Consider the following 26,831-nt stretch of genomic DNA (forward strand, 5'->3'; position numbering starts at 1 on the left):
AAAGAAAAGAATATATGTATATGTATATATATATATATATATATATATATATATATATATATATATATAATGCAATACACATACACCATGCATGCATTACAGTTATGTAAATGCAAAACAACTAAAATAATAATAATGATAAATTATAATGGGCCTAAAAGTAGACTTTCTGTGTGCAAAATATAATTTTCCATCCTTTTGATTTTGGGGTGAAATACGACCTGGACAGTTTCACCCATGCTTTGGAAATTTTATTTTTCACAATTACTCAAGTATAAACTGTTAAATTAGATCCCTTTTGATTTGTTTGTATGTTCAGATGCGTAGCTTTAGCTCTTTGAAATGGTGCATATATAATGGTGCATTACTGTTTTTTTCCTTTTCCTTTAAGATATGCAGTAAACTGTTTGAAAAACTAATTTATGTGCATATGCTGCTGTGGGCTAAAATAGTTACATGTTCATATTTAGATGTCAGTGGTTAAAGGTTCAAACCTATGCAGGAGGGCCAATGAAAGCACCTGCTAAACTTCAAATGACTATTTTAAAATGTAATGACATGGTTCCAGTGTTTTTTTTAGAGTGTAAAGAATGAGAAACAGTACAGCTGGTACATTCAAGCTACTTTCTCTTCTGTTTTTAGTTGAATGTCTTTTGTTGATTAAATTCCACACACTGTCTTATTACACACTGAGCAAACTCTTCCAGTAATGCATGCAAACAGATTATTGGTGAATCAGGTACACCACAGTAAGCCATGTACGTTACAGGCTCTATGACTGTAATTAAAATTATTTTCTTTTTCTGTGAAAATGAAAAATATAAATGATGAAAGTGCATTGAAAATGGACCAAATGGCAAGAAGTTAATGTCTCCATTTTTGTCATATATATGTTTAGTAAAGTTCATGTCAGCAAAATTAAATACTTCTCCATCTGTTTGGTATGTACATGGGTCATGTGATATTCTCATGTGATCTTTTTGATAACTGACAGTTTCTCCTTTCCTATTGCGCTAACACTGATACTAATACTGATATGTGACCCTGGAGCACAAAACCAGTCTTAAGTCGCTGGGGTATATTTGTAGCAATAGCCAACAATACATTGTATGGGTCAAAATGATTGATTATTAAATCTAAATTTCGAAAAATGGACCCTTATGACTGGTTTTGTGGTCCAGGTCACATATAATACTGATACACTAATACCACAGTAATGCTCTGTGGTAACAGCACATGATGAAAAAACAAACTTTCGGCCTGTGTAGAGCAAGATGTGGTACTTTTTACTGTGTTGTGCAGTTTTTGTGACACTTGCTGTATGAATACACACAATTATAAATGATTAGAAAAGGCTAAATGGTCTTTAAAAAATCACATGTGATCTGCACAGTCAAAAATGACAGGAAATTAATGGGAATTAATACAGAGCAGTTTTTTTTGTTTTAAAATCTGCAAATCAGCCTCTAAGTAGTCCTTGGTCATCTCTAAATAAATACATATTCAAATGATAAAATAGGTCTAATAAAACAGGTCTTAAAATACTCTTATTAGCAACTAGGGAATACAAAATGTATAGTGCTACAGCATCTCGTGGCTACACAATTCGTATTACATGCGATTTTCTTTATTTCTCCCACCAGGTGGCATCAATGCATGGATTTGAACTTAAACACTGTTTAAGTATTAACTATTTATAAATTATATTTACTTCCTAATATTATAATTATTTTCTATAAATACATGGTGCATATCTTAGATGTCAGTATTGTCTAGTACCATCATGCAATCCCTTCGCAAAAGAAAATATTAAAGAATTTATTGTGATATTATGGCATACGTTTGAACATTTATGCCTTTCATTGTTTTGTGTATGACTTTGATCTTCAAACACACTTTGAAAAAGCTTCAGTAAGTCTGATGTGCAACCACCGAAGTGTTCAAATCAAGACACGATGGTTTCAGTGGTTGATGTGCTTTGTAAACTAGTAAACTGTACGTTAAGTGAATCTGTCAGTACACGCGCTGATGGATTCCGTGAATTCGTTCAAAGAAGGATTCGCCAGACTGAATCAAACAGGTTCCTCAGTTCGTGACTCTTTTCAATTCTGCTCATAAAAATCATTTTTGCGAGATACTAAAGCCACTACATGTAGCCTACACAGGAACCTGTGACACGTACAATTGAAATCGATTAGAACACGCCAATGTTACAAATTAACATGTTAATTTCATATACAGTCAAGTAATTGCCATTTTTATACAGCACAGATCAGAAAACCTAAACGTCGCTCCTTCAGCTCACTACATGTACATTTAGCACACACTAGTTGTGGCATCTTCCAGTCCACTGGAGGGCAGTAACAAAGGAAACATCAACATTTTCCGCATCCGCTCAAGATGACACTGTCAGCCTCAACGATCATATTACAACAATAATACCGTCTTTCCCCCCCCCACATTATTCCGCGGGTTTTTGCTGAGGAATTCGCTGTGCGAGAATCGTTTTCATAAGGTATTCACCGTCTGAATAATGTGGCTTTTGTTATTTGTCACTGTGCTGTTCATTTAATTTACTTTTTACATAAAAGGCCCGAAGAGAGGGTCACTACCGAGCTTATTTACCTTAGAAAACCAAGTGAAAACATTCATATGTATATATAGACGTATTTCTAATGTTCCTGTGGCTCAGTGGTAGAGCACTGCGTTAGCAGCGCAAAAGGTCGTGGGTTTAATTCTCAGGGAACACGCATACTGGTAAAAAATGTATAGCCTGAATGCACTGTAAGTCGCTTTGGATAAAAGCGTCTGCTAAATGCATAAATTAAATTTAAATTTTTAATAACATGGCATTGGCAGCGTTGCAGTAATAATCAGATTGTGTGTTGCAACTTGCACGTGGTGCACAAACAACAATAACAAAACGCCCACCTGCTGAGAGTCTTGATGAAAATACCAGATTTGGAACAAGTTGACACGGGTTTTAGTTGGTCGTCATGATGCCAGTAATATCACAGTTTTCTGATTCTGTCTCTGTGTCTTTTTTAGGGGGATTATTTTCACCGGGGTCATTCACTGCATCAAGGTGTCCTCGAGGAGACGGGAAGATGTCAGAAGCCTTTTTCCTCACATTCCAGTCTCAGCTCTCCGTTGTCATGGAGACCGTCCTCAAGTCAGCCATGTTTGAGATAACCAGGCTGGTGGAAGACGGCTTCCTCGAGGAAGTGGGTCACCGTAAACAGGAGGTGGAGGTCTTGAAACGAAGGTTGCAGCTGTCTGAGAGTAAACTGAGGGAGAGGGAGAGGGAATGGGAACGGGGGAGGAAGACACGGTGCCCGGACTGTGGTCGAACAGGAGAGTCCAGCAGCAGAGATGAGAGCCAGCCTGTAGAGACAGTCCGGGGTAAGCTAAAACTTCTGTTATTATTGATAACTTAAACTATTCAAATCCATCCATCCATCCTTTCCCGTTATAACTTATCCTATGTTGGGAGGGCTGAAGCCTACTCTGAGTCAAACCCAAATGCAGGCTATTAAAAACTGTTTATAAATAAAAATAAATGTATTAAATGTAAACATGTAACTTAGTTGAAAATCTAAATGGCTGAAATAAAACAAGTTGAAATGCTAAAACGACTCAAACTGAAATAAAAATAGTTTTAAGTGAAGGTAAATAAAAAAACAAAAACAAATCCCAATAAAAATGACAAGGCTAATTAAAAGTATTTCAAAAAATGCTAGTATTTAAATAATACTGAAATAACACTGGTTACAGCATACATATCTAAAACTGGACAATATCAAGGCACTAGAATTAAATAGGCTAAATCTGAAATACATAGATTTAAATAAAGATAATACTAAACATCATATTTTTACATTTAAATGTGACCTATTATTAATAATTTATATATAGAATAACCATATTTGTGTATACTATTACTAATCCATTCCACACTCATACACATAATTACAGTAATATTATATAATATATATATTATTATTATTTATTACAACATTATGAATATATTCTATCCATCCATCCATCTCATGACCTTTTAAAATAATGTATTATTGTTAGTCTTTGTAATACTAATCTTATTATTATGATTATATTCCTGCCCTTGGAAGTTCACCAAAGCATGTCCCTCAAAATATTAATTTTCATTATTAATTTAATAAATATTTGCAAGCTACAACAGTGTGCAGTGCTTTCTCCATTCTCACAAGCAAATGGTTATAGGTGTTTTTTTAATTTACTTTTATCATTGACCTGCAGAATGACTGTTTCATCTTACAAATCAGTTCAGTATTCTTTAAATTATTGTAGTCCTCCATTTATGGATTGCAATGCATCTTGTTATTTTACTGTTAAGAACATCACATGGCATATATATGTTCTTCATATGTTCAAATACTTTTTGTGCTGTTCCTTAATTTAGTTTCCTTTCTTCTTGTGCAGGAGCAGACAGCCTTTGTTTAGGCCTAAGCCTGAGAGATCAGTCTATCAATCAGCCTACTCTGACTGAAGAAGCGTGGAGTGCCAGACAACGCCTGGAGTCTAACAAACGAACAACAGCACACACACACTCTAAGGAGAAGAATGATGTACACAGACAGAATGCAAAAGAGATCGTCACACCTAACTCTAATGCACAAATTCATCAGGATTTTCTGCAGAGGATTCTGGGCAATTCAGTCATTCACAGTGAGTCTACTAGTGACTTCCAACCCAGAGTGAGCAATTTAGATAAATCTGACAAAAACTTTGCTCTCGATAAGGAAATGGACTCAAACCACTCAAGACTGTTACAAAGTCCTTCGGCTCAGGATGCGCACGAGGACTTGCCGTCGTCTTCGCCAAACAGCAGAGTAAAAACAGAAACGGAGCTGGATCTTCTACCTGTCAAGGAGGAGGAAGAGATGGTTCCGGTGTGGGACAGCGTCAACCGAGATGACGGATGCCATGCAGAAATGGCTGATCCGAGTCAGGGAGAGCTCAGAGGACCTTGTGATCAGGAGGAGATACAGGTAGAAAGCTTTCCAGGTCTAAACTCTCTCGACATGCCAGATGCCACCTCATATTTCACACCTTATTCAGTCAGCACACTGGTACATCAAGGTATTAGGGCACAACATAGTCATTTATGCACAACAGAGCTGATGCTCTCTAGCATACCAGAGAGGTCACATTCATTTGTCCAACCAGAAAATGGACAAAGTTATCCTGGTTCAAAGAGTTCCATCCTCTATTCTCACATTGATGTTTGTCCAGGCGAGAAAGCAATCAGCCATGCACAATACCCAAAGTGTTTCTCCCAGGACAAATATGGGACGCCTGAACAAATCCATGCAGAAAGATCCCACCATTGCACCCAATGTGGGAAAAAGTTTGCGAGAGCATGCGACCTCAAGGCTCATTCGCTGATCCACAAGGGCAAGAAGCCTCTGAGCTGTTCGCAGTGCGATCAGACGTTCACGTACAACTTCGAGCTCAAGGCTCACCAGCGAAACCACTCAGGGGAGCGACCTCACGTCTGTCCACACTGTGGCAAGGCCTTCACTCGAATGAGCAACTTCAGGCAGCATCAGAACATCCACACGCGGGAAAAACTCTTCAGCTGCACTCAATGCGGGATGCGATTCAATCGAGCCACCAACCTACGAGTTCATCTCAGACGACACAGCCACGCGGGGAAGACTTACAATTGCCCTCATTGTGGAAAGAGCTTTCTGAATCCCAGGCAAATGAAGGCTCATTTACTGAAAGTCCATGGAAGAGGAGGGAAATAAACATATCTAATTTATGTTTGGAAATTCAGTTTGAACCGATTCCGAATTGGATCAATTCATGTTTACATGTTATAAATGGTCTGCGCTGTTAAAACTCAAGAAGATACCACTGTCCCATGGTTGCCACCTTAGAGACAACTAAACAAGATGTGGACAAATTGTTATGCATGGAATCTTTGCATTACGGAAAGATGAGGAAACTTATTTAGGTTTCCTTATTTAGGTTTAATACATCTGCATATATAAATTGGAATGACTGATTTTCATCAACAGGAATTATTTTGCTGTTGAATGATCAATGTGTAATAGCTGGTATATATTATGTATTTAATGTTTTTATATATTCCTTCCAACTACATTAAAGACAGAGTATGTATGTAGCACATCCTCTTTCCTGAGAATGTCTTTTTAGAATTAATTTACACTTAAAATTTTGACTAAAAAGGTACCCTGGCCTTCACTTAAATTGTGATGTGTCCCTGTAGCTTCAACTTTCATGGCATTTTGTTGGAAAAAGTAAATGAACCATCAGATGTAGCAACTGGTAGCACCTCTCTTTCTTGTTCCTGACAAACAGTCCCACCTCATCAAGTCAGTAAAGTTAGTCCAAAATGCTCCATATCCATTTCAGTCTTCCATTCAGACTTCAAGTCTCCTTTTCAGTGTTTCTTTTTTTTTGGGATTGATGAACACTCTTGTTGGACAATACAAGACCTCCTGCTCAGCCATTTCCACAAGATTTCTGTGATCTCCTGCAGCATTGTGTCTTGATGCCTGCCTCTCCTGGAGTGATTGTAGTCGGACAACTATTATCCCCCACATACAGGTCATTATCTGATGGATTTGTATACTTTTTTCCAACAAAAGCAGTAAATGCTAGCAATAGACATTAAATTAGGAATATTTAATTTGATATTTGATACTTTTTAATATTCCTTCTGACTAATGCAAGACTGCAGATATTTCTGACAAACAGCACTCCATATGAAATATAATATTAAATGAATATTGTCTGTTTTTGCAGACTTATCTTTGTCTGTTATGATAATAAACAAGCACATTATATGCACGTGATAGAATACATAACCTGAGAATTAACTGTATTTTAATTCAAAGCGGTCAGTCTCTCAACCACAAAACATGTTTTTTGAGCAGAATATTACAGAAGCATAGCAATGTTTCTAAATTCATCCAAATTGATACGAAATTAACAATGGAAATTGTGGTTTACTCATTTGTTGTTGTGTTTGTTGTAGATTGGCCAAAGGTTTGCAGAGCACATTTCCACGGAACAAGGAAATTTACACCCCATAAACAAGCAGAGGACGTTCAGTGTAAGCAGTTATACAAAGTGAATTTCATTTATAGGCTTTTGAACGATCATCAAGTGACCAGTATTACTTGTTTCTTGTGTTTTCACCAGGTTGTGGCCAGGGAGATCCTGACTCAGTTTCAGGTGTGGCAGAGGGCCTGCTATAGCAGGAACATTGAGTGGGGTCCGATTACAGCAAAGGTTCAGTCCTCTCTATTTGTTCTGTCTGATGAGATGATCTGTTTTGATTATCTGAAATGAATAAAGATAAAGTCATGTTTTCAGAGAGTGTATTTGTGCTTTACTTTTACACAGATCATTTCTGCATTGCCGCAGTTGTATGGACAGGAGGCAGAGGTGATCGTACGATGTACTAAGATGCTACACAACCGCAGGGATTACCTTAGAAGGAGAGCAAAGGTTAGAGTTCACAGGCTCAAAGATTTAATCTCTTAATTGCTTGTATGATGATGAATCATGCATTTGAATTCCTCTTATTTATGACACAATTGTGTGAATGAAGGTAATTCCTTAGGGCTTATATTGCTTAGATGTTATGGAAGAAAGCTAAATGTTAAAAAGAAACATTTCAAATTGACACTATATGTATAACTTAACAATTAGAATAATAGAATCTGTCCTACTAGCATAGGATGGTCTGCCCATACAATGTTTTAAAGGAATAGTTCATCCAAAAATGAAAATTCTGTCAATAATTACTCACCCTCATGTTGTTCCAAACCCACAAGACCTTCGTTTATCTTCGGAACACAAATTAAGATTTTTTTGATGAAATCCAAGAGCTTTCTGACCCTGCATAGACAGCAACGCAACTGACACGACATGAGTGAGAGTTCACCCACAATTTAAATTTTTGGGTGAACTATCCCTTTAAGCTGTTCATGTTAATGCTTGTTTGTTTGACAGTGCAAAATGTAAATACTAGAATAAGACTGCAATTAACAATTTTGAAAATGATCAGAGAAATGATCAACAGATCATTCGATTTAATGGATTGAGCAGATTAAAGAAAATGTTCTGTATATTTTGAAAAAAAACATGCTTTTCCATAACCTTCAAAAAAGTGTAAAATATAAAAAAGGCAAATATAATTGAATGAATTTAGGTTATTAAATACATTATGTGCACAAAAAAATAATACAAACTTCACATTATTAAAAAAAAAAAAACACAAGCAAAAGGACAATTCAATCATGTTTCAATTAAATATGGTCAGCATTATTGCATTGCCTATCTGTTAGAAGAGGGTTTTGCTGCAGACTGTAGCACGATGACGTAGTTCATCTAATCAACTAGACTACATAATAATTTAGCTGGCATAGGGGATGTTTTTAATGCGAATGCGTAATAGGAGATTTTGGTGACACACTGGATGTCTTTAATGCACGTGCATAATAATGAGGATTATTTGTTATCATACTCCATGACAAGGATGGACTCAACACCAACAAGTGAAACAGTAAGTGAATGAGCACAATTTGTGTTGTTGTTATATTGTTCGTGTATTTTAATGACACTTGCATTTTACATTAGCCCTTTTGGAATTGACTTATTGTTTTCCTAACATCATGCTGGGTCCTCATAACCCCTATATTGCAAATGTAAGAATATTTATAATAGCTTTTCAAAGTTGTCAAGGCAAACTTTTTACTGAAAAAATATAAGCTGATTAAATAAGCTGAAATCTTGATTATAACAAATTGTTAGCGAATTTTAATATTCAAAATGTTGATGTTAAAGATGTTAATCATTGTTTAATTGTAAATATCCTTTTTAGACGCATATTACTGTCCTTAGAAATGGAGAAAGCCCCTGTATCTCTAAGTGCACTCAGTGTTGTGACAAGTATCACTGCCCATTTTGTGAGACCTGGGTCTACACGCCAAGAGAGTTAGGGAGCGTTGTTAACCACGTCCAGAATCATCTGAAGTTGGCTGTCCAGCAGGATGGTGTGTATAGTGCTTCCAAATTCATGAAGATGTTCTTTTGTCAAGGAATGTTAATTCACTCTAGTTTATTATTTTTTTTAAACTTTTTTCAGATTTCACTATTGTCAAGTGTAACTTAAAATGCAGAGAATATGCACATTTTCATTGCTGCTACTGTCCTGCCACTGTCCTTCGAAGAGGCCAGTTAAAAACACATCTCACAAAATGCAAGCAGAAGTTCAATGCTGAAGAGGAATTTGAAGGAACATGCTCATTTGAGGAAAGTCCTGAACATGAGTAGTGTATTTTATTTTTATTTTTTAGTTCTGATACTGTTGATTCACTAGTTCATATATTTAGTTCCCTGTTAGCTACAGGTAACACTCAGAACTGTAGTATTTGGTGGATTATGAAACTATGTTGTGGAAATAAACATTTACTAAGAGTGTATCTGTGCTGCTTCTTTCAGAACTGTGAAGTGCTGTGTAAGGGCTAAAATATTTGTGACTTCTTAAATTCCCAGTCCTGTAGTTTAGTTTTTCCTCTGCGTATGAGTAATACAAGTAAAACACACATGTAACATATGTAATGCGAGAACAGTCTCCTGGAGTTAAAATATAAAACAAAATATATGTCAAAATAAAGCTTGACATATATAACTGCAAACAGTACTTGAAAATAGGATCCTCTACAAAAAACAAAACAAAAAAAATGTTAAATGTGTTTGCGCATACATATTAAAAGCATAGCTACTTCATCATACTACAGTCTGCAGCGAGAAGAGGGGAGACACCAAAAAATTATAAAAATATTTATTTAGTTGTTTATTTTTGAAGGAAAGTAATACTTTTATTCAGTAAGGACACATTAATTTTATCAAAAGTGACAGTAAAGATATTTATAAATGTATCAGTTTCCACCAAAAGCATGTTTAAAACATTTATAATAATACATATTTCTTAAGCACCAAATTATCATATTAGAATGATTTTTTTTAAGAATATTGTGACACTGAAGACTGGAGTAATGGCTGCTGAAAATTCAGCTTTGTGACAATCTCTTGACAAACTGCTCTGCCTCAACTTTCTTATTTCATTACTCATGTAAATAGGCAAATGGTGCTTGATGACATTATCACTATGCCAAACATTGTTGGAAAGTCAGCAGGGCCATTAACTCAGTAAGGTGTCGCTGGGTCTTTTAACACCCACTACTGTGAAATGCTGCCTGATTGTTGTGATCTTTTATTGCATATGTAAATGAAGAAGACAACTGAAAATCTGCTATTGTGAAACTGGATTTACCTGTTGGCCAGACAGACTCCTTGGTGGGCAAAATAAGCTACAACGTTGACCGGCTTTTATATTGAGAGAGAGAGAGAGATATATATATATTTTTTTTTTTTTATATATATCATTTTACATCAGCCTCACATATTACTGGAAAATCTATAGACTGCAGACAAAACAGGGTGGTGCTCCTACACTTTAGTGTATTTGTTATTTAAGCTTTTAACAGCTTTTTGTGTTTAGGCCATATCTCAGTTTATTGTGAAGCCTCACAATTAACAGTTTCAAATGCTGAACTTTAAAATGATGTGAAACATCTTTTTAAGATGTTCTTTTCTCCTGCAGGAAACTGCTGTGGAGAGAAACCTTTTACCTAGGGGCCAGCCATATCTTGTACAACTTCAAAGAGGTGATGTTTAAAATGTAAAGTTGTGAATAAAATATAGTTAAGTGCGACATTGTCCTCTGCTGTTTGTGTGGGTGTGCAGTTTTCTTTTTTAAGGAATATAGTCAGGCAGACTTTGTAACATTCATGGGAGCTCTTCGTGTGTGGGAAGGACATGGGGTGGGTTTGAAGAAAAGATTGAGGAGAAAGCGAGATTAAAATAATAGAATCTTAAAGTAGATGGGCTGCATTTTTAAGTTTAAGTTTTGATGTCTGGTTTAAAGATCATTAGATGTAAGATACGAGCTTCGATGATAAGTATGAAGAGCATGAAACACGGATGGACAAATACTTGACTATGTAAATAAATGCATGAAAATAGTTTTATACACGTTCCACCAATTTTCCTGCTCAAAACAAATGGGGTTGTTTACTGTTTCTATGTTTGTCTACATGAACAAGAAGGTTTGTTACGACACATGCCAACAATACTCCAGGTAGAAATGCAGTTTGTCTGCAGTGTTGTGGGATACGGTCCCGCTGATATTTGTTTCCCGTCGGCCCGTTATGCGGTGACGCTCACACTCCCTACAGCGACTGAGGGATTCAGAGCCCTTGTCTCAAACGGACAAAATTGATATTTCATCGAAGGTAAGCTTCTCTTTTATGAAATATTTGTTTACATTTGAGTGTATAGGCTATGTGTAGTACTCGTTTCCAGAATTTGCACAGGCGCCATCATTAAATGATTCCCGCTTCAGACTATTGATGAGGTGCGGAGTAGCTTTTCTAGTACGTTAATTTAACAGTGCAGGTTATTTATGAAACCAATGTGACCATTTTATCTTGGCTAGTTTACAGAAAGCGGGGCATATTAGACCAGAACAAATATTTTTTTATGCACGCTTTTTGGGGGAGAAATCAGTTTTCGTCCTTAGCCTGCTTGCTTTAGCAGACATGTCCCTTTAAACGAGAGAAATGCCCACCATCCACGGTTTTTTTTTTCACAGGCATCACGGGTCATGTCTTGTTTTTATACAGTCTATGGTCATGTCCTGTTGAAACCTGCACAGTCAGCTTGCCATAAAAAAATGTTGATTTCAAAGTGGGTATTGTTAATAACTATCAACCGTTTAAACCACGTAAGTAAAAAAAAAAAAAGGTTGCTGCAAAATCTTAAAGTGGCCACAAAATACATGTATTTTGTAAACATCTTAATATTTTCTGCTTGTACGTGGTGACAAATAGATGATCAGTATCTATCCTGGAGTCATTTGTTCACTGACATAAATGCTGGGTTTGTCCGTATTTTTAATAAATGTTCAATCGTTTTGAAAGAATCAAGCACCTAAACATAATACATAGACTTTTGCTAGGTTTTTAAAAACTGTTTTTATACAGTCTATGGTCATGTCCTGTTGAAACCTGCACAGTCAGCTTGCCATAAAAAAATTTTGATTTCAAAGTGGGTATTGTTAATAACTATCAACCGTTTAAACCAGGTAAGTAAAAAAAAAAAAGGTTGCTGCAAAATCTTAAAGTGGCCACAAAATACATGTATTTTGTAAACATCTTAATATTTTCTGCTTGTACGTGGTGACAAATAGATGATCAGTAACTATCCTGGAGTCATTTGTTCACTGACATAAATGCTGGGTTTGTCCGTATTTTTAATAAATGTTCAATCGTTTTGAAAGAATCAAGCACCTAAACATAATACATAGACTTTTGCTAGGTTTTTAAAAACTGTATTTAATGTTATTTATTAAATATCATTTTCACTTAATGTTAGGTTTTCCTAAAAACGTAGCTACTGCTAATCAGTGTTGGGGAAAGTTACTTTTAAAAGTAATGCATTACAATATTGCGTTACTCCATAAAAAAGTAACTAATTACATTACTTAGTTACTTTTTATGGAAAGTAATCAATTACGTTACTTTTGCGTTACTTTTTATATCTGGACAGGGCTTGCTTGTTTGTTTTTAAAATAAAATTTATATTTTTGGCAAATATAAAAGCCTTTTCACACCAAAAGTGAAATGAATAAGCTTCAGGCTGAAGGGAAAGTAAATTTATGTCCGTACAGTAGAGTGCAGAAGACATTTCGACACACTTCAGCAATAAAAAAAAGACACACAAATGTTTGTCTAGAGTCATTTTTGCTTATTATTATGGTTGAACTGGATCATCGAAGGTCAGAAGCAAAGACATTGGTTAATAGAATGGGATTAAATACATAAAGGATACGTGTGTTGTTTAACATTTAATTATTGCAGGTTTGCATCATATTCTGAGTTGCATTATTTTTATTCATTTTGAGGAATACTGAATCTGTTTTTTTTTTGTTTTTTTTGTGAGTGAGATGAATTAATGCATATTCTTTTTTTTTTTTTTTTTTAGAACTACAGTAACATTTTCTGATTTCTCTCAACATGGGGACAGGAGAGCGGTCAGTCAATAAATTGGGAAAAAAAAGTACCTTGCGTTACTTATTTGAAAAAGTAACTCAGATATTCTCTTGTAAATTAAAAAGTAATGCATTACTTTACTAGTTACTTGAAAAAAGTAATCTGATTACGTAACTTAATGCGTTACCCCAACGCTGCTGCTAATGATGGATATTAGGAATAATAGCTACCATTTATAGTGGTACTCTATTAAAACTCTGAATTCATACACATTTTACCATTTTGTACAAAATGGCATATTGTGCAAAACATGAATGTGAATGATTTGTTTGATGCTTCCAAGAATGTCATAAAGTAGGCAGCCAGATTATATAAAATAACACTAAACTCAGCAGTTCACAGAAACAATCTCGAAATCTAATCAACTAACATGAGTTTCGGTGACTAAGAAACATAACTTAGTTGTAACGGATCATGAACATTTTCAATTCTACATCTTAATGTGTCTCCTCTTTTGAAAGGTAACCTGAAATTGGACGGCTGTTTTTCAACTTGACTCAATAAGAAGGCTTTGGCCGCTGGCAGTAAGTCTGCCCTTTCCGTGTAAGAAATCCACCACCAGCGACCCACAATGGAAGTGGAGGATGCTTTATCGGCTAAGTTCAGGGTCCTGATTCAAGGGCTCATGGTGAAAGCAACCTCAGAGATAGTCAAAATATTCAGCAAAGTGCTGCTGGAGACCAGAATGGAGATTACCCGGAGCTGGAGGGAGATCGACTTGTTGAAGCAGCAGTTGGAGGAATGTGAGCAGCAAAAGACAGAGGCCATCATTAGGGCTCAGAGGAGCGAATTCAAAAGAGAAGATGACGAGGTGGAAGTGTCACGTGTGAATTCCCAGCCTGATGTACAGAGCTCTGACACTGTCACGCCAGAGGCGGTGGTGAGTGGGCATGTGTTCTGTGGTCATTGCTTTCACTTGTTTTCAACAAGAATCAGTGTTGTTATTTCTGTGCTGTTTACCACAAAAATACAGAAGTACAACATTTAGTTAAATAATTAAAAATGAATAGCAGTGATTGGACTTGTTTCCAGTTGGTCATCATAGCCAATCTGTCATTTTACTGATGCTCTGTTGAAAATGTATTATCTTCTATAGAATCATTTGTGCTGTTTCGTTAATATTAATCACCATGTTTTGTGTATTACAGGGGCCTGAAAAAAGAGCAGAGAATGTCTCCGAAACAGAGACGACACAGTCAGGCACACCAGGTACTACTATTTTTAGATAATTTTTCATGGTAATAAATAGCAATTGACATAAATCTCAGGGAAGTACCACTACAAAATAAAAATAAAGATTATATTTTTAAAAAACTGGAAATATGATAAACTGTAAACTACAGTTAAAGTTACTAGAGTTTGTTCTCACTGACCATATGAATCACTAAGATGATACAGAATTAAAGTGACAACACTTTATTGTTATTTCAGTGGTATTTTTAAAAACATTTTGCTGTGACATTCTCACATAATCTGGGGTAAAACTATTTCAAATAGTTTTTAATTGAAATACAGCTGAAATAAATATGAATATTAATAGAAAATCTTAAACTAAATGAAAATGAAATGTTTAAGTTGAAGTACTAAAATTACAAGTTAAATACAAATGTATAAAACAAACTAAAACTAATAAAAATGGCAAAAGCACATCAAAATGGTTAAAACTTTAAATGAAAACTGAAAATAAAAACTAATTAAAAATATACTATAGTAATATATAAATAATACTAATATTTTTCATCATCACTGTTGTGCTGAAGTAAAATAAATTTATTCTGATGTGCTTTTACTGAGTTTTAACAATACTAATTCACACTTTTTTTTGTGTTGAATCATTAGGCCGAAAGGTTCAGAAGATCTGTGCTATTGCTGAAAACAGCCATAAGACCAAATGCCAAGAGAAGAAATGCACACAACATGTGGTAAAACAGAAAATAGTTTGTCCCACCAATGTGCCACGAGTGAGAGGGCGGAAATCATCAAGCAAGACCATATCACAGACCACATCTAAAATCATTGAAAATGGACCATCTACAAGTGTGGACATATTAACAAAAAAACCTAAATCAGAGGTGATGAAAAAAAGGAAATTAATCAAAACGCCAAAGCATGCTAGTGATGTAAGTGTTGCTCGTGGTCTTCGAGACCGACAGCACCTCAGCATGCAGAGGCACTGTCTGTGTTGTTCATCGGACGAGTGCGACCTCCAGTCTAGCCCCTCCAGAGCCCTGCACCAGGTCCCTAGTGTGTATATCTGTCGTAAATGTGAGAGAAGGTTTAAAACAGACCGCCTCTTCAAGAGTCACAATTGCCCGATGCCTCAGAATTGCAACAGGTGTGGGCAGATGTTCACGACTCTTCAGGGGCTCACCGCACACAGTCAGGAAGTTCAACTTCAGGTCAGATGCAGTCAGTGTGAACAAATGTTTGCCACTCAGTGTGCTTTAACCATGCACAAACGGATCCACACCAACCTTATTGTTCCCAAGGATATTAAGGCTAAGAGGTTCGAGGTTCGTCTCCAAAGAATCTCAGACTCTCAGCTGGAGGCTGCTTTGTCCTCAAAAAGCTCTCTCTTGCAAAATAACTCTTCAAAACAGGATCTTTTGAGTGAAGCACAGAATATGGCTGCAGCAGATACAAGTCTTGGATCTGCAAGCAAACGCAGTGCAGAATCCACGGCGGTGAATGTACTTGAGACCAGCGAGACACAACTATCATCCCAAAGTGTAGCGGAAAGCCTGGACTCAAGGCCAGGAACCCTGTCGGAGTCCAGTGTTGGACAGTCATGTGTCAGAAAAGTCTATGCTGTCATGTCCACCACCTCATGCCAAATTCAGGTTAGTGAGGATGCAAATGGATCAGAGTCACCAGCTGTGAATGAAAATGAAAAAGTAACAGAGAACGGAAAACATGCCAGTTCAAGTGATGAGTCAGGACTCCGTTCTCCTCCTAGAAAGCGGAAGATGTCAGGTAATATTACAAAAATGGAAAAATGTTCATTGAACAGCATACAATAAGTGACTGGATTTAGTATTTGATTAGTGTTATTGTTGTGCAGATCCTCCTGTTATATTTGAAAATTCTGAGTGATGTTCTTCCTCTAGATTGTTCTCATGATGCATACAATGGTGTGTTTCCTGTTGAAAATATTCTGAGATGGAGAAACAATAAGGTAGGAATGCAGTGCATTTATGCATCATCCCGTGTGCCTTTAAATCATTTTGAAAATAAAAAACAACATTATGCTTTACTCTGATATTCATTTAATTTTAAAAGGGAAGAAATGAAGTTCGGGTCAAGTGGATGCCTTGCACATTGTGGTAAGTCTTCCTCATTTGATATCACACTCCCAACAAGAAACACCAGCACCATTTAGTTTAACCTAGTTCCTAGTTTCTTTTCATACACTGAACAAAATTATAAACGCATCGCTTTTGTTTTTGCCCCCATTTTTCATGAGCTGAACTCAAAGATCTAAGACTTTTTTTATGTACACAAAAGGCCTATTTCTCTCAAATATTGTTCACAAATCTGTCTAAACCACTTCTCCTTTGCCGAGATAATCCATCCACCTCACAGGTGTGGCATATCAAGATGCTGATTAGACAGCATGATTATTGCACAGGTGTGCCTTAGGCTGGCCACAATAAAAGGCCACTCTAAAATGTGCAGTTTTACTGTATTGGGGGGGGGTCCGAATACCAGTCAGTGTCTGGTGTGACCACCATTTGCCTCACGCAGTGACATCACATCAACACATCTCCTTCGCATAAAGTTGATCAGGTTGTTGATTGTGGCCTGTGGAATGTTGGTCCACTCCTCTTCAATGGCTGTGCGAAGTTGCTGGATATTGGCAGGAACTGGAACACGCTGCTCATCTTTGAGTTCAGCTCATGAAAAATGGGGGCAAAAACAAAAGTGTTGCGTTTATAATTTTGTTCAGTGTATATGTGTAATTCAGTGGTTTGTCGCATATTAGTGGTCGACCTATATATCAACCAATCTGAGTTTTTTTCAGTTTGTCATATTCATGTCATATTCACTGTGTGCTGTATGTGAAATTAGCGATATCTTGCATACAAGATTACTGAGTGCACAGTTGGTTAGTGTTTTTATGCCTTTTTATACATACCTTTCTTTATTTGTGAAAAACAGTCAAATATAATTTCAGAGTCAAGTAGTTGCCATCTAAAAATGTATATTTTACAGATTGATTTTTTTAAAACAAGTTTGTTGTTTTTTTCCATACTTGTTAATTTTCAAATTCTTACATGAATATATAAACATGTAAAATAAATATACATTTAAAGTCATCAGTATGCATGTGATTTTAATATCTTTAAGCATTGTATACATATCTGCTGTCTGAAGCCCTATTCAGATGGGACTCATTTTACAGGGGGTCGTTAGAGAAATTTGTGTTTCACAGACATCCTTTGATATTTTTGATATGTTTGCCTCCTGGCAAATAAAAAATAAATAAAATCAAGAGTCAAATCACGTAAACTGTCAAGACTGGCCACTGTAATATCAGCAAAGTTAAGATTACTCGCGTTAATTTCTGCACTCAATTACATAATGTTTTAATTGCATATGTACTTTTATGAAAATTAAACATGGTTTTCTACAAATAAATAAAAAAAATAAAGTAGTTAATCTAATGTAACCACACATTAACCATGGTTTTGCTATACTAGCCATATAGCTTCACCATGGTATTTGTAGTAAACTGTGGTTATACTATGGTAATTAATCCGAATAACTATAGGCAATGCACGCATACAGAACGCGTGATCTGACCCTCACACCTCTGTAATAAACACAGAGATGTTAGTCCCGTCCAAATTGGTACATGACAATCGCAGACGTCAGGTGATAAGAAACGTAGTTTAGAAAACTAGCCCTGTCCGAATAGGGCTTAAGATACCTTTTTCTTTGAGATATCTGCATTGGCCATCAAAAAGTCCATATGGGTTGATACTTAATGTGAGAAAAAAATAACGAGGTCATTGAAGATCTTGAAGTTTATTACAGCATAGTAGTGAAAAACATCCCTGATGTTTAATTTCATATTTATATTTTACTTTTCTCAGTGGGGCAAAGTTTCAGAACACATGGGAACCAGCAGAAAGCTTTCCAGGCTATTTGGATGACAAGAACGAAGAGTCGAAGAAAAACTAGAAGGATCAAAAATGATATGTTGATTATGCTTTTATGAAGTTTTCTATTTACGCTATAAGAATGTATGCTTTGCAATGCAGTTAATTTAAGAGTTTTTTTTTTTTTTGCCATGCCATTTTTCTTGTAATATACTTTGGTTGGTTGTTTCTGGTTTATTACAGCTACCCTATAGATAGATGCATTAAAGTAAAAAGGTGGTGTTACTTTTTAATACATCGTTTTAAATGCCTGAGATGGGTCTTTTTCTTATTATAGCTTGTCTTATTGTGATCTGCAACTCATTTAGTGTATTGTTTTAGATATTTAGTATTTGAATGGCTGCTTTTGTATTTACCTCACTGCAATCTTTGGTTAAGGGTTGAGTTACATGTTTACATGTTGTTAGTGAAACATATGTTGATGGATTTATCACTATTTTTTAATGCAGCAATGATATATGCTATTAATTGGCTAAACTATTTGTGGGTTAATGACTTACACTACAAGTAACAGTATATTACTAAAACACCATTAATGTTCATTGCCTCTTCCTGTTTTAACTCTGTTATTGTTGTATGTTATTATACCAAAGAATAGTTATGTTCAAGGCATATTGTAGGAAATTTGTGGAAGTGTTAACTAACATGCTATAACACAGTTTAAGCAGGCTGGTAAAAAAGAAAGTGGTAAATGTACTGGAAAACCCCACAAACTCAAATAAACAGTTTCAAACTGGCAAGACTTCATATGTATCATGAGTCATGACAACTTTTCAACAGCATGAAAATCTTGCCAGTGTTGTGGTTATGATCATTGCATATTTTTGAAATGTTTAGGTTTCTTGTAACTGTTCATAACAAATACCAGTTTGAAGCCATATGGTTTTAAACTGAAGTTATGCTGAACCAATGCTGAAATGTCAAAAGAAAATCTTGAACTTAAATCTTTTTCTCTGGCCAATGTGAAGGGGAAATTTTATTTAATATTATTTAAAAATGTTTTCCAATGTTGTCCAAAGTCTTTATCAAGACACTGTACCTATTTTCAAAACAAAGATGCATGTAGTTTGTGGCCTTCACACCTAAAGCTCTTATATGTGTATGAGCTAACCTACTTCCTTTGGCCAAACAACTGGTGCAAAAGAGAGCATTGTCACGACTGATCTTAGAACAGACTTTGGTTTGGGGAATTACTTTAAATGTATTTCATAGGCTATACCAATAACAGCACAGATGGAAACTTTAAAAATCCACGCAAACTGGGAGTGAGCAAAAAGCGGGGTTTTCCTTCATTTGACTGGAAATCTAGAAGTTCTTCGGAAATCTAGAAGTTCTTCAGAAATCAAGCAAACACTGGACTATGACTACACATTCACAATGGTGTTATGTTTAATCGCTCTAACAGGTAAAGTCATTATTAAACTAACTTTAAAAGCTGAAATAAGTGCAATCATGGCACCAAATAATTACTTTAAAGTATCTGTTACAAAAATATATTTTGTGTTCTAAACAACAAGCAGGATAAAATCCCTTTGCTTGCTTTCTGTCAGCTCTCCTCGTTTCGCCCCTGAAGCATTTGGAAGCAGTAGAGTTGAAAGAAGTTAAACTTGGAGAGACAGTGGCACTGATGTGCAACCTGTCTTTCTACTCTGAGATCCACTGGCTGAAGATGAGTGAGGGGCGGCTGATGGCTCTGGTGGTCACAAGACTGAAACACACTGGAGAACTGTCTGTTGTCTGGAATTATAATGAAACTCATTTTGAGGGCTTGATGGAGAAGCAGACGACTGGACTGAGAATGCTCCACGTCTCAACCAGTGATCTCGCCACATACTATTGTGCAACATCCTATCAAAAACACTTGAATTTTGACAAAGGAGTGCAACTATACAGTAAGTGTGAGCATTTCATTTCTCAAGAAATAAATTCATTAAAAAAATAATTAAAAGAAACGTCTTCTTACTTTGAACAGCTTTTATTTCCGGCAAATTTCTTCATGTGTAAATATTTATTTTTAACAAAAGAACTTAACAGCTGAGACATAAATTCAACTTTCGCAGGCATTTGACACAGAAATGGAATAATGAATTCCTGAAGAAAGGGGGGTCAGTATGAAAAGTAGCAGTGAGTATCTCGGGTACCCCAGCCGCTTTATGCGCTACATTGCATCTCATCCTCATGAACTGCAGCAGATTTGCCAGTTACCACATGGCAAAATATTCTTATCAGCCACACAGAAACACCCTAGCAACCACCCAAGTAATCTAGCAACTGCATAGCAACATCCTAGCATCCATACAGAATATAATTCTGTTTTTCTAATATGACCTTTAAAACTGCTTTAAACTGAAAACCTTTGAACCAAAATTTTTAAGACTACTTCAGAACTGTCTGGTCAGGCTTTTTCAAGCCAACATCAAAGTTGGTCTTGAACATTTTTATCTAGTTATAGTTTAACTGTGACCTTAATTTCCTGCCGTCTTGAGGACTATTTCACACCGAAATAGTTAAAAAGTAATATTGTTTAAACCCCTTCCGATATAGATTTGTAAAGCTTTATTCGGATTGGATTACAAAATTATATTGAAATTCAAATTATATTTGGATTACAAAATTATATTTAAAATACAATATCCCGAAAGGGGGATTTTAATTTTTTTGCTGAGTTTATTTGGGCGTTATTATTAGAAGTGTGATTCTTCTGCTCATCTTTTTTTGTAGTCTTTTCAGCAAACCAACAAAGTAAATACAAGCCCTTTGATCAAGTTCAAGGTAAGCATGAAAAAATGCTCTAATACGATAAAAAAACACAATAAACAATATTTTACATATATAAAATATCTGTTTTTCGTACAGTGTAAATAAAAATAGAAAAACAATCTGTCTGACTGAACTTTCCTAAAAAAACAGGTCCCGAATCCGATGGTCTTTCCCTTCATTACCAAGTATTCATAGCAGTGCTGTGTTTTGGCTTTCTGGGAATGTTAGTATCTGTTTTAGTGGTGCATATGAAGACCAGGAAAAAAACAAAACCTCCAGCAATGAAGAGTAAAAGGGAATACAGCATGCAAATATATAAAAAGCATGATTGTTGTTGTTCAAATAAATATATGAAACTCCAAATTTGACAGCTATAACGGGCTGTTTTTGGCCTTTCTTTGGAAAGGAAAAAAAGGGAACGAGGATGGATATATATGTATAATATTAAGAAATACAGGATATTTATAAATCTATACAAATCTATAGGCAAGTCTAGCATTTTAATGGTTAAATAATTGATTAAATGTTCATGTATGTTTATTTTTTTATTTGTTTTGGAAATAAAACAATATTGTTTGTCCTTCATGAAAAATGTGGTCTAGAAATTATTGTTCTTTATTTTTTTCCCACTGTTACTCTCATTTCTTTATTGTTTCATAGTTCCATAAAACCAACTGGCATACAATAATTTTGAAAAAACAAAAAAAACGTTTATATATATATATATATATAGTTCACTTTATGGTGGACTAGTCCTCTTATATAGTTGAGTGTTTTTGTAGGCTCAACTACTAATCCTAACCCGGATAAAAAGAGACAAAGACATTTAACCCTGATATTTATAGCACGACTTCTTCATATCAGTCATGTGCGACAGTCAAGTCAAGTCAAGTTTATTTGTACAGCGCTTTTCACGATACAAATCATTGCAAAGCAACCTTACAGCAAATTCAGTTTCTACAATATTTAGTGGTAGCTTGGTGACTGTCAATTTATGTACAAATGGCAGAAATGTACGGAAAAATCCATTTAAGATGTAATAAAACAGACGATGAACACTATTAACAGCAATTATTTTATGATGCAATTAAACTTTCAGCTAAATTTGGTAGTTCTGTATGTTGTTTCAGGGTTGGCATCATCTGAGGTCCTCTGAGGGGTTGGCGTCATCTCTTCTCAGGTGTTCTGGATCCAGACTGAAGCTTGTGTAAATCCTAAAAAACAGAGAAACAACTAGAGACATAATTAGCGTAGCTGCTGTTCCAACCAAGCAAAATTGATTTGTTTAACCCAAACTAAATAATAATAATGTGCTTGGTTAATAATGAATAACCAGTGCTTGGTGTAGGTTTATTTCACATAGCCTAATAACAATCCCTGTACAGCACTTATGTGGGCAGTGTGGGAATAAAATACGATACACATATTCAGCATTTCAAAATAGCATCAATTCTTTAAATTGCCAGTAGGGAGAAAACCATATGGCTACTTGAAGATGAATTGAAACATTAACGTTTTTATGTTGTATTATAGGCGGGCAGATAGGCTATATAGGCCTAGGTCATTGCACAGTGCAGGCGCACATGCGTATTCGAAACCTACTCCAGCGCATGCGTGTAAACATCACCTAGCACTGCTCGACTGGATTAAGCTAGTCAAGTGGATTTCTTTTTTTTGTACCTAGTCTACTTTTTTTTTAGTTTGTCGTCTCGACACAAACAAAATCCTACCTTAGACTTTAGTAAAAGTTACTCGTGACAGGATTTTGTATTTTTGCAACGACAGTGTTCAGAAACTTGTTCTTCACTCTTCTTCCGTGTCTCGTCTCATGACATCCAGAGAACTGTTTTAAAGTTGTTCGGATGCTTTAAATGGTTTCGCACCTATTTTGACTCGTCTGTGTGTTTAAATGTTGTGTCGATAGAACTTTAAAGAATAGCGGGATTTAGAATTAGAAAATTCCTAAAGCTCAACGGAGAAAGAGCCTGTAACGGGACAGGTGAGCAAAGGTATTTTTATTTTTTTTAAGTAAAGGCTATATTTATAGTCAGGGATTGTGTTATTATGTTACATTTAGTATGCCCGTTTTTGGCAGTCGAGCATACGCTGCACAACATTTGAAGTTGTAAAAGTGTATTATTGTGACCTTCATCTTGATGCATTAAAGGCCAGGCTTTCTGTCTTCTCACATCTGTTGTCTATGAACACGTGAGCATGTTGAGATTTAAAGTGGTGTAGCATCTTAGTCTTTCTGTCTCCGTTTTTCAGTTCATCATCATCAGTATCTTATATTGATAACAGCTCAAAGTTAGTGTAGGCAATTTCTTCTAGATACATCTTTTTTATACTGGTTGAAAGTTGTTTAAATCTTCTGTGTAAAATCATTTCGTCCAATCATTGCATTAGGTTGTTTTATTTTTGTAGTTCCGCTGGCTTTAAGCCGGCAGCCATATCACCCTGCAACCCAAGACTGGTTGCCTACTGAAGCTAAGCAGGGTTGAGCCTGGTCAGTACCTGGATAGGAGACCTCCTGGGAAAACTAGGTTGCTGCTGGAAGAGGTGTTAGTGAGGCCAGCAGGGGGTGCTCACCCTGTGGTCTGTGTGGGTCCTAACACCCCAGTGTAGTGATGGGGACACTATACTGTCAACTAGCACCGTCCTTCGGGTTAGATGTTAAACCGAGGTCCTGACTCTCTGTGGTCATTAAAAATCCCAGGATGTCCTTCGAAAAGAGTAGAGGTGTGACCTCGGCATCCTGGCCAAATTTGCCCATTGGCCTCTGACCATCATGGCCTCCTAACAATCCCCATATCTGCTGATTGGCTTCATCACTCTGTCTCCTCTCTGGCGTTCTGGCACACTATGGCTGCCGTTGCATCATCCAGGTGGATGTTGCACACTGGTGGTGGATGAGGAGATACCCCCTGACAATTTAAAGTGCTTTGAGTGCCTAGAAAAGTGCTATATAAATGTATGAATTAATTATAACAGCTCAAAGTTAGTGTAGGCAATTTCTTCTAGATAATTTTTTTTTTAAACTGGTCGAAAGTTGTTAAAATCTTCTGTGTAAGGATTAGAACTATAAAATCATTTCGTCCAATCATTGCATTAGGTTGTTATATTTTTGTAGTTCCGCTGGCTAGATGACTCAGAAACTGCCTACCCTACCTTTAAACAATTTAATACAAATATCCTAGAAACTGTGTGCGCAGCTTTATAGTTTTAAATATAATAAAAGCAGTTTATTACAACCACTTACTTACTGATAATAATAATACGGTGCACAATTACTATGCAAATGCATTTGCAAGTGTATGAATTATTTATTAATGAGTTATTATTTATAACAATAAATTCTTCATTATTAAATTAATGTAAATTAATTCCTTGCATTTGCATTGTTTTACCCAAAATGATCTTCCTCTTTTTGAATGCTGTACTCCCGAAAACATCAGAAAAATATTGAAAATGTGGAAGAGACAAAATAGTATTGACATTACAAGACATCACAATCTTTTGTCTACATTTCATATCCTCTTATTCTTAAATCCTCCAGTTCCAGAGGCCACCAGACAGCCATGAAGCTACCTCACCCATCAAAGAGCTTCCTTTATTTGCTCCTGACTTTTGGTAACATATAGATTTTTTTTGTGAATTTATATATTATGATGTTTTTTATTCACTTTTCTTCATAAAAAGCACTTTGAGAAAGGTAGATATGACAGTACAAGTTAATTATAAAAATTAGTCAACTATGCTGAAGGTATTTAAGGGGCCAGTATCTTTTTAAAAACAAGGATCTAAACTAGAGCATTTAATTCTTATTCATACTAATTTGTTAGTATGGTAATTTGTTTTACAATCAAACATGTTCTTCTAAAATCCTTTTTTAAAATCTTTCCTGCTAGGACCGTTTCTAGGTGGAATGCCTGTTGAAGTAAACATTATGGATACTGCGATGTTCACTTGTAATGAGACATGTAATGGACATGTCTTATGGACATTCAACACGAACAATGAAAATCTGGACGTTTTAAAATGTGTCCAAAATACTTGCACAGAAGGAGACAACTTTAAGAACAGAGTGAGCCTCAAGCCTGGAACCCTGTCTCTAACCTTGTATCCTGTTCTTTACAATGATGAAGGCTGGTACTTGCTCATGTGCAATTCAGTGTTTCTCTGTAGAGTCCACTTAGAAGCTCTTGGTAAGTTCTTGTTTTTTAGTTAAACATGACATACAATTGTTTAATGGTAATATTTATCACCCTACTTAGGGTGCTTGCTTACCACTGTTAGATGTGATCTATTGCTTTGTATTGTGTTCGTTCATTGTTTAGTGCCTACTACTGTGAGCGCCTCAGTCAAAAGCAATGTCACACTACCCTGCTACGCACGCACAGAGAAACAGATCGCTGATGACACTGTGAACATCCTTTGGAAAAAAGATGACCAAACGGTGTTACAAGTTCAAAAAGGAATTACGACATATGGATCAGGTTTTAAAGGCAGGGCATCAGTTTCACTACACCATTATAAGGACGGAGATCTTTCCCTTAACATACTCAGAGTCACCACATCAGATAAGGGATTGTATCGGTGCTATCACAGGGATACAGAGGAGCATGGTTATCCTGCTGCTGTCACTTTCAACGTTACAGGTTGTTGAAAATTATATATTTTTTATATTTATATTTTTTGTCCTGTAGAAGAAAAAAAAGTTTAACTGAAATTGTGACCCCCCCCCCCCAGCTGATCAAAAGTTCTATGCAAAAAAGTTTGGTGATAATCTCACCCTGGACTTGTTCGACTCTGACCGTGTGAAGGTAACCTTCACCAGTCATGATGCGGCTGAGACCCTGGTTTGCAGTGTGACAGGAAACAACCCTATATGTTCATCTGACTACAGTCACAGAGTATCTGTCCTAAACGGCTTCCTCGTGGTGCATGCTGCAACATCCTCTGATACAGGCACATTTACTGTGAGAGACAAGATGGGTGAAGTCATTGGTGTCAACACTGTTACTGTGGAGAGTAAGATTTAAATCAAACTAATTAAAGTTATTATTTTTTTAAATCAGTGTAACAATTGGCATGATTTTACATGTAGAACTAAATTACACTGTCGTCCACAGGTGTGACCCAGATACATCACTTCATAACTGTGTCCGTACTAATTGGTTTCACTGTCATTTGCATTTGCCTGATCATTTGGTGTCAGTGTCATGGACAGTCACAAGCACAGCAGTATCGCTGCAGTTATAATGCAGTACTGTCTAATGTGGATATAAACCCAGAACCATTGAGAGAGCCTGCATGCATTGGATTGTCACAACAAGAAACCAGCCCAGAGCCTGACGTTTGTCCTCGCACACCTGTAGAGGAGACCATGCCTGAGACTGTGAGGACCACTGAGAAGCAAGACAACACTGAAGAGTATATAACTACTGGAATTGCATTTGAAGAAACAATATAGGAATACTTTAAGAGAACTGAAAAACTGCTCAAGTGTTTTTCTTCTGCTGTATTATATGCTATGAGAAATATGGCATTACATTTTTGAGGTATTCTTTAAATTACTGCATTACTGTGCCAGTAAACTTTATGGGAAAGGAGAGGAATTATATATACATACAGTATATATATATATTATATACAAGAAAAAGGAGTTATATTTCTGCATCAAGAAGAACTATAGTTACTAACAAGACTGCAT

At 36.0% G+C, this 26,831-nt stretch overlaps 3 protein-coding genes across 9 annotated transcripts; all 3 read left to right on the forward strand.

The window, feature by feature from the left end:
* Nucleotides 1-2,366: 2,366 nt before the first annotated feature.
* Nucleotides 2,367-10,842, forward strand: LOC107551630 (uncharacterized). 3 transcript variants are annotated; one of them, XM_016233317.1, is made up of 8 exons: nucleotides 2,367-2,515; nucleotides 3,049-3,402; nucleotides 4,462-5,030; nucleotides 7,049-7,126; nucleotides 7,216-7,305; nucleotides 7,420-7,524; nucleotides 8,903-9,074; nucleotides 9,167-9,517. In XM_016233317.1, the coding sequence occupies exons 2-8, from the start codon at nucleotides 3,108-3,110 to the stop codon at nucleotides 9,352-9,354; spliced, it is 1,497 nt and encodes a 498-aa protein (XP_016088803.1). In that variant the 5' UTR covers nucleotides 2,367-2,515; nucleotides 3,049-3,107; the 3' UTR covers nucleotides 9,355-9,517. The 3 variants fall into 3 exon arrangements, 2 of the variants coding, with proteins under 2 accessions (XP_016088803.1, XP_016088810.1); XM_016233324.1 differs by lacking the exons at nucleotides 8,903-9,074; nucleotides 9,167-9,517 and adding an exon at nucleotides 10,688-10,842; XR_001604783.1 differs by lacking the exons at nucleotides 7,216-7,305; nucleotides 7,420-7,524; nucleotides 8,903-9,074; nucleotides 9,167-9,517 and having other exon boundaries at nucleotides 4,462-6,618; nucleotides 7,049-7,119.
* Nucleotides 10,843-11,192: 350 nt separating this feature from the next.
* On the forward strand, nucleotides 11,193-19,095 carry LOC107551622 (uncharacterized). The gene is made up of 7 exons (XM_016233301.1): nucleotides 11,193-11,378; nucleotides 13,658-14,076; nucleotides 14,345-14,405; nucleotides 15,036-16,169; nucleotides 16,304-16,371; nucleotides 16,476-16,519; nucleotides 18,293-19,095. The coding sequence occupies exons 2-7, from the start codon at nucleotides 13,768-13,770 to the stop codon at nucleotides 18,378-18,380; spliced, it is 1,704 nt and encodes a 567-aa protein (XP_016088787.1). The 5' UTR covers nucleotides 11,193-11,378; nucleotides 13,658-13,767; the 3' UTR covers nucleotides 18,381-19,095.
* Nucleotides 19,096-22,746: 3,651 nt separating this feature from the next.
* LOC107552664 (uncharacterized) lies at nucleotides 22,747-26,741 on the forward strand. 5 transcript variants are annotated; one of them, XM_016234621.1, is made up of 7 exons: nucleotides 22,747-23,127; nucleotides 23,387-23,431; nucleotides 24,675-24,748; nucleotides 25,027-25,323; nucleotides 25,456-25,776; nucleotides 25,868-26,149; nucleotides 26,251-26,741. In XM_016234621.1, exons 3-7 carry the CDS (start codon nucleotides 24,697-24,699, stop codon nucleotides 26,589-26,591), a joined length of 1,293 nt encoding a protein of 430 aa, XP_016090107.1. In that variant the 5' UTR covers nucleotides 22,747-23,127; nucleotides 23,387-23,431; nucleotides 24,675-24,696; the 3' UTR covers nucleotides 26,592-26,741. The 5 variants fall into 5 exon arrangements, with proteins under 5 accessions (XP_016090107.1, XP_016090100.1, XP_016090094.1 ...); XM_016234614.1 differs by lacking the exon at nucleotides 23,387-23,431; XM_016234608.1 differs by lacking the exon at nucleotides 23,387-23,431 and having other exon boundaries at nucleotides 22,747-23,117.
* Nucleotides 26,742-26,831: the final 90 nt, after the last annotated feature.

Source organism: Sinocyclocheilus grahami, unplaced genomic scaffold (genome assembly GCF_001515645.1).
Source record: "Sinocyclocheilus grahami isolate Dianchi unplaced genomic scaffold, SAMN03320097.WGS_v1.1 scaffold17.1, whole genome shotgun sequence".
NCBI classification, from domain to species: domain Eukaryota; kingdom Metazoa; phylum Chordata; class Actinopteri; order Cypriniformes; family Cyprinidae; genus Sinocyclocheilus; species Sinocyclocheilus grahami.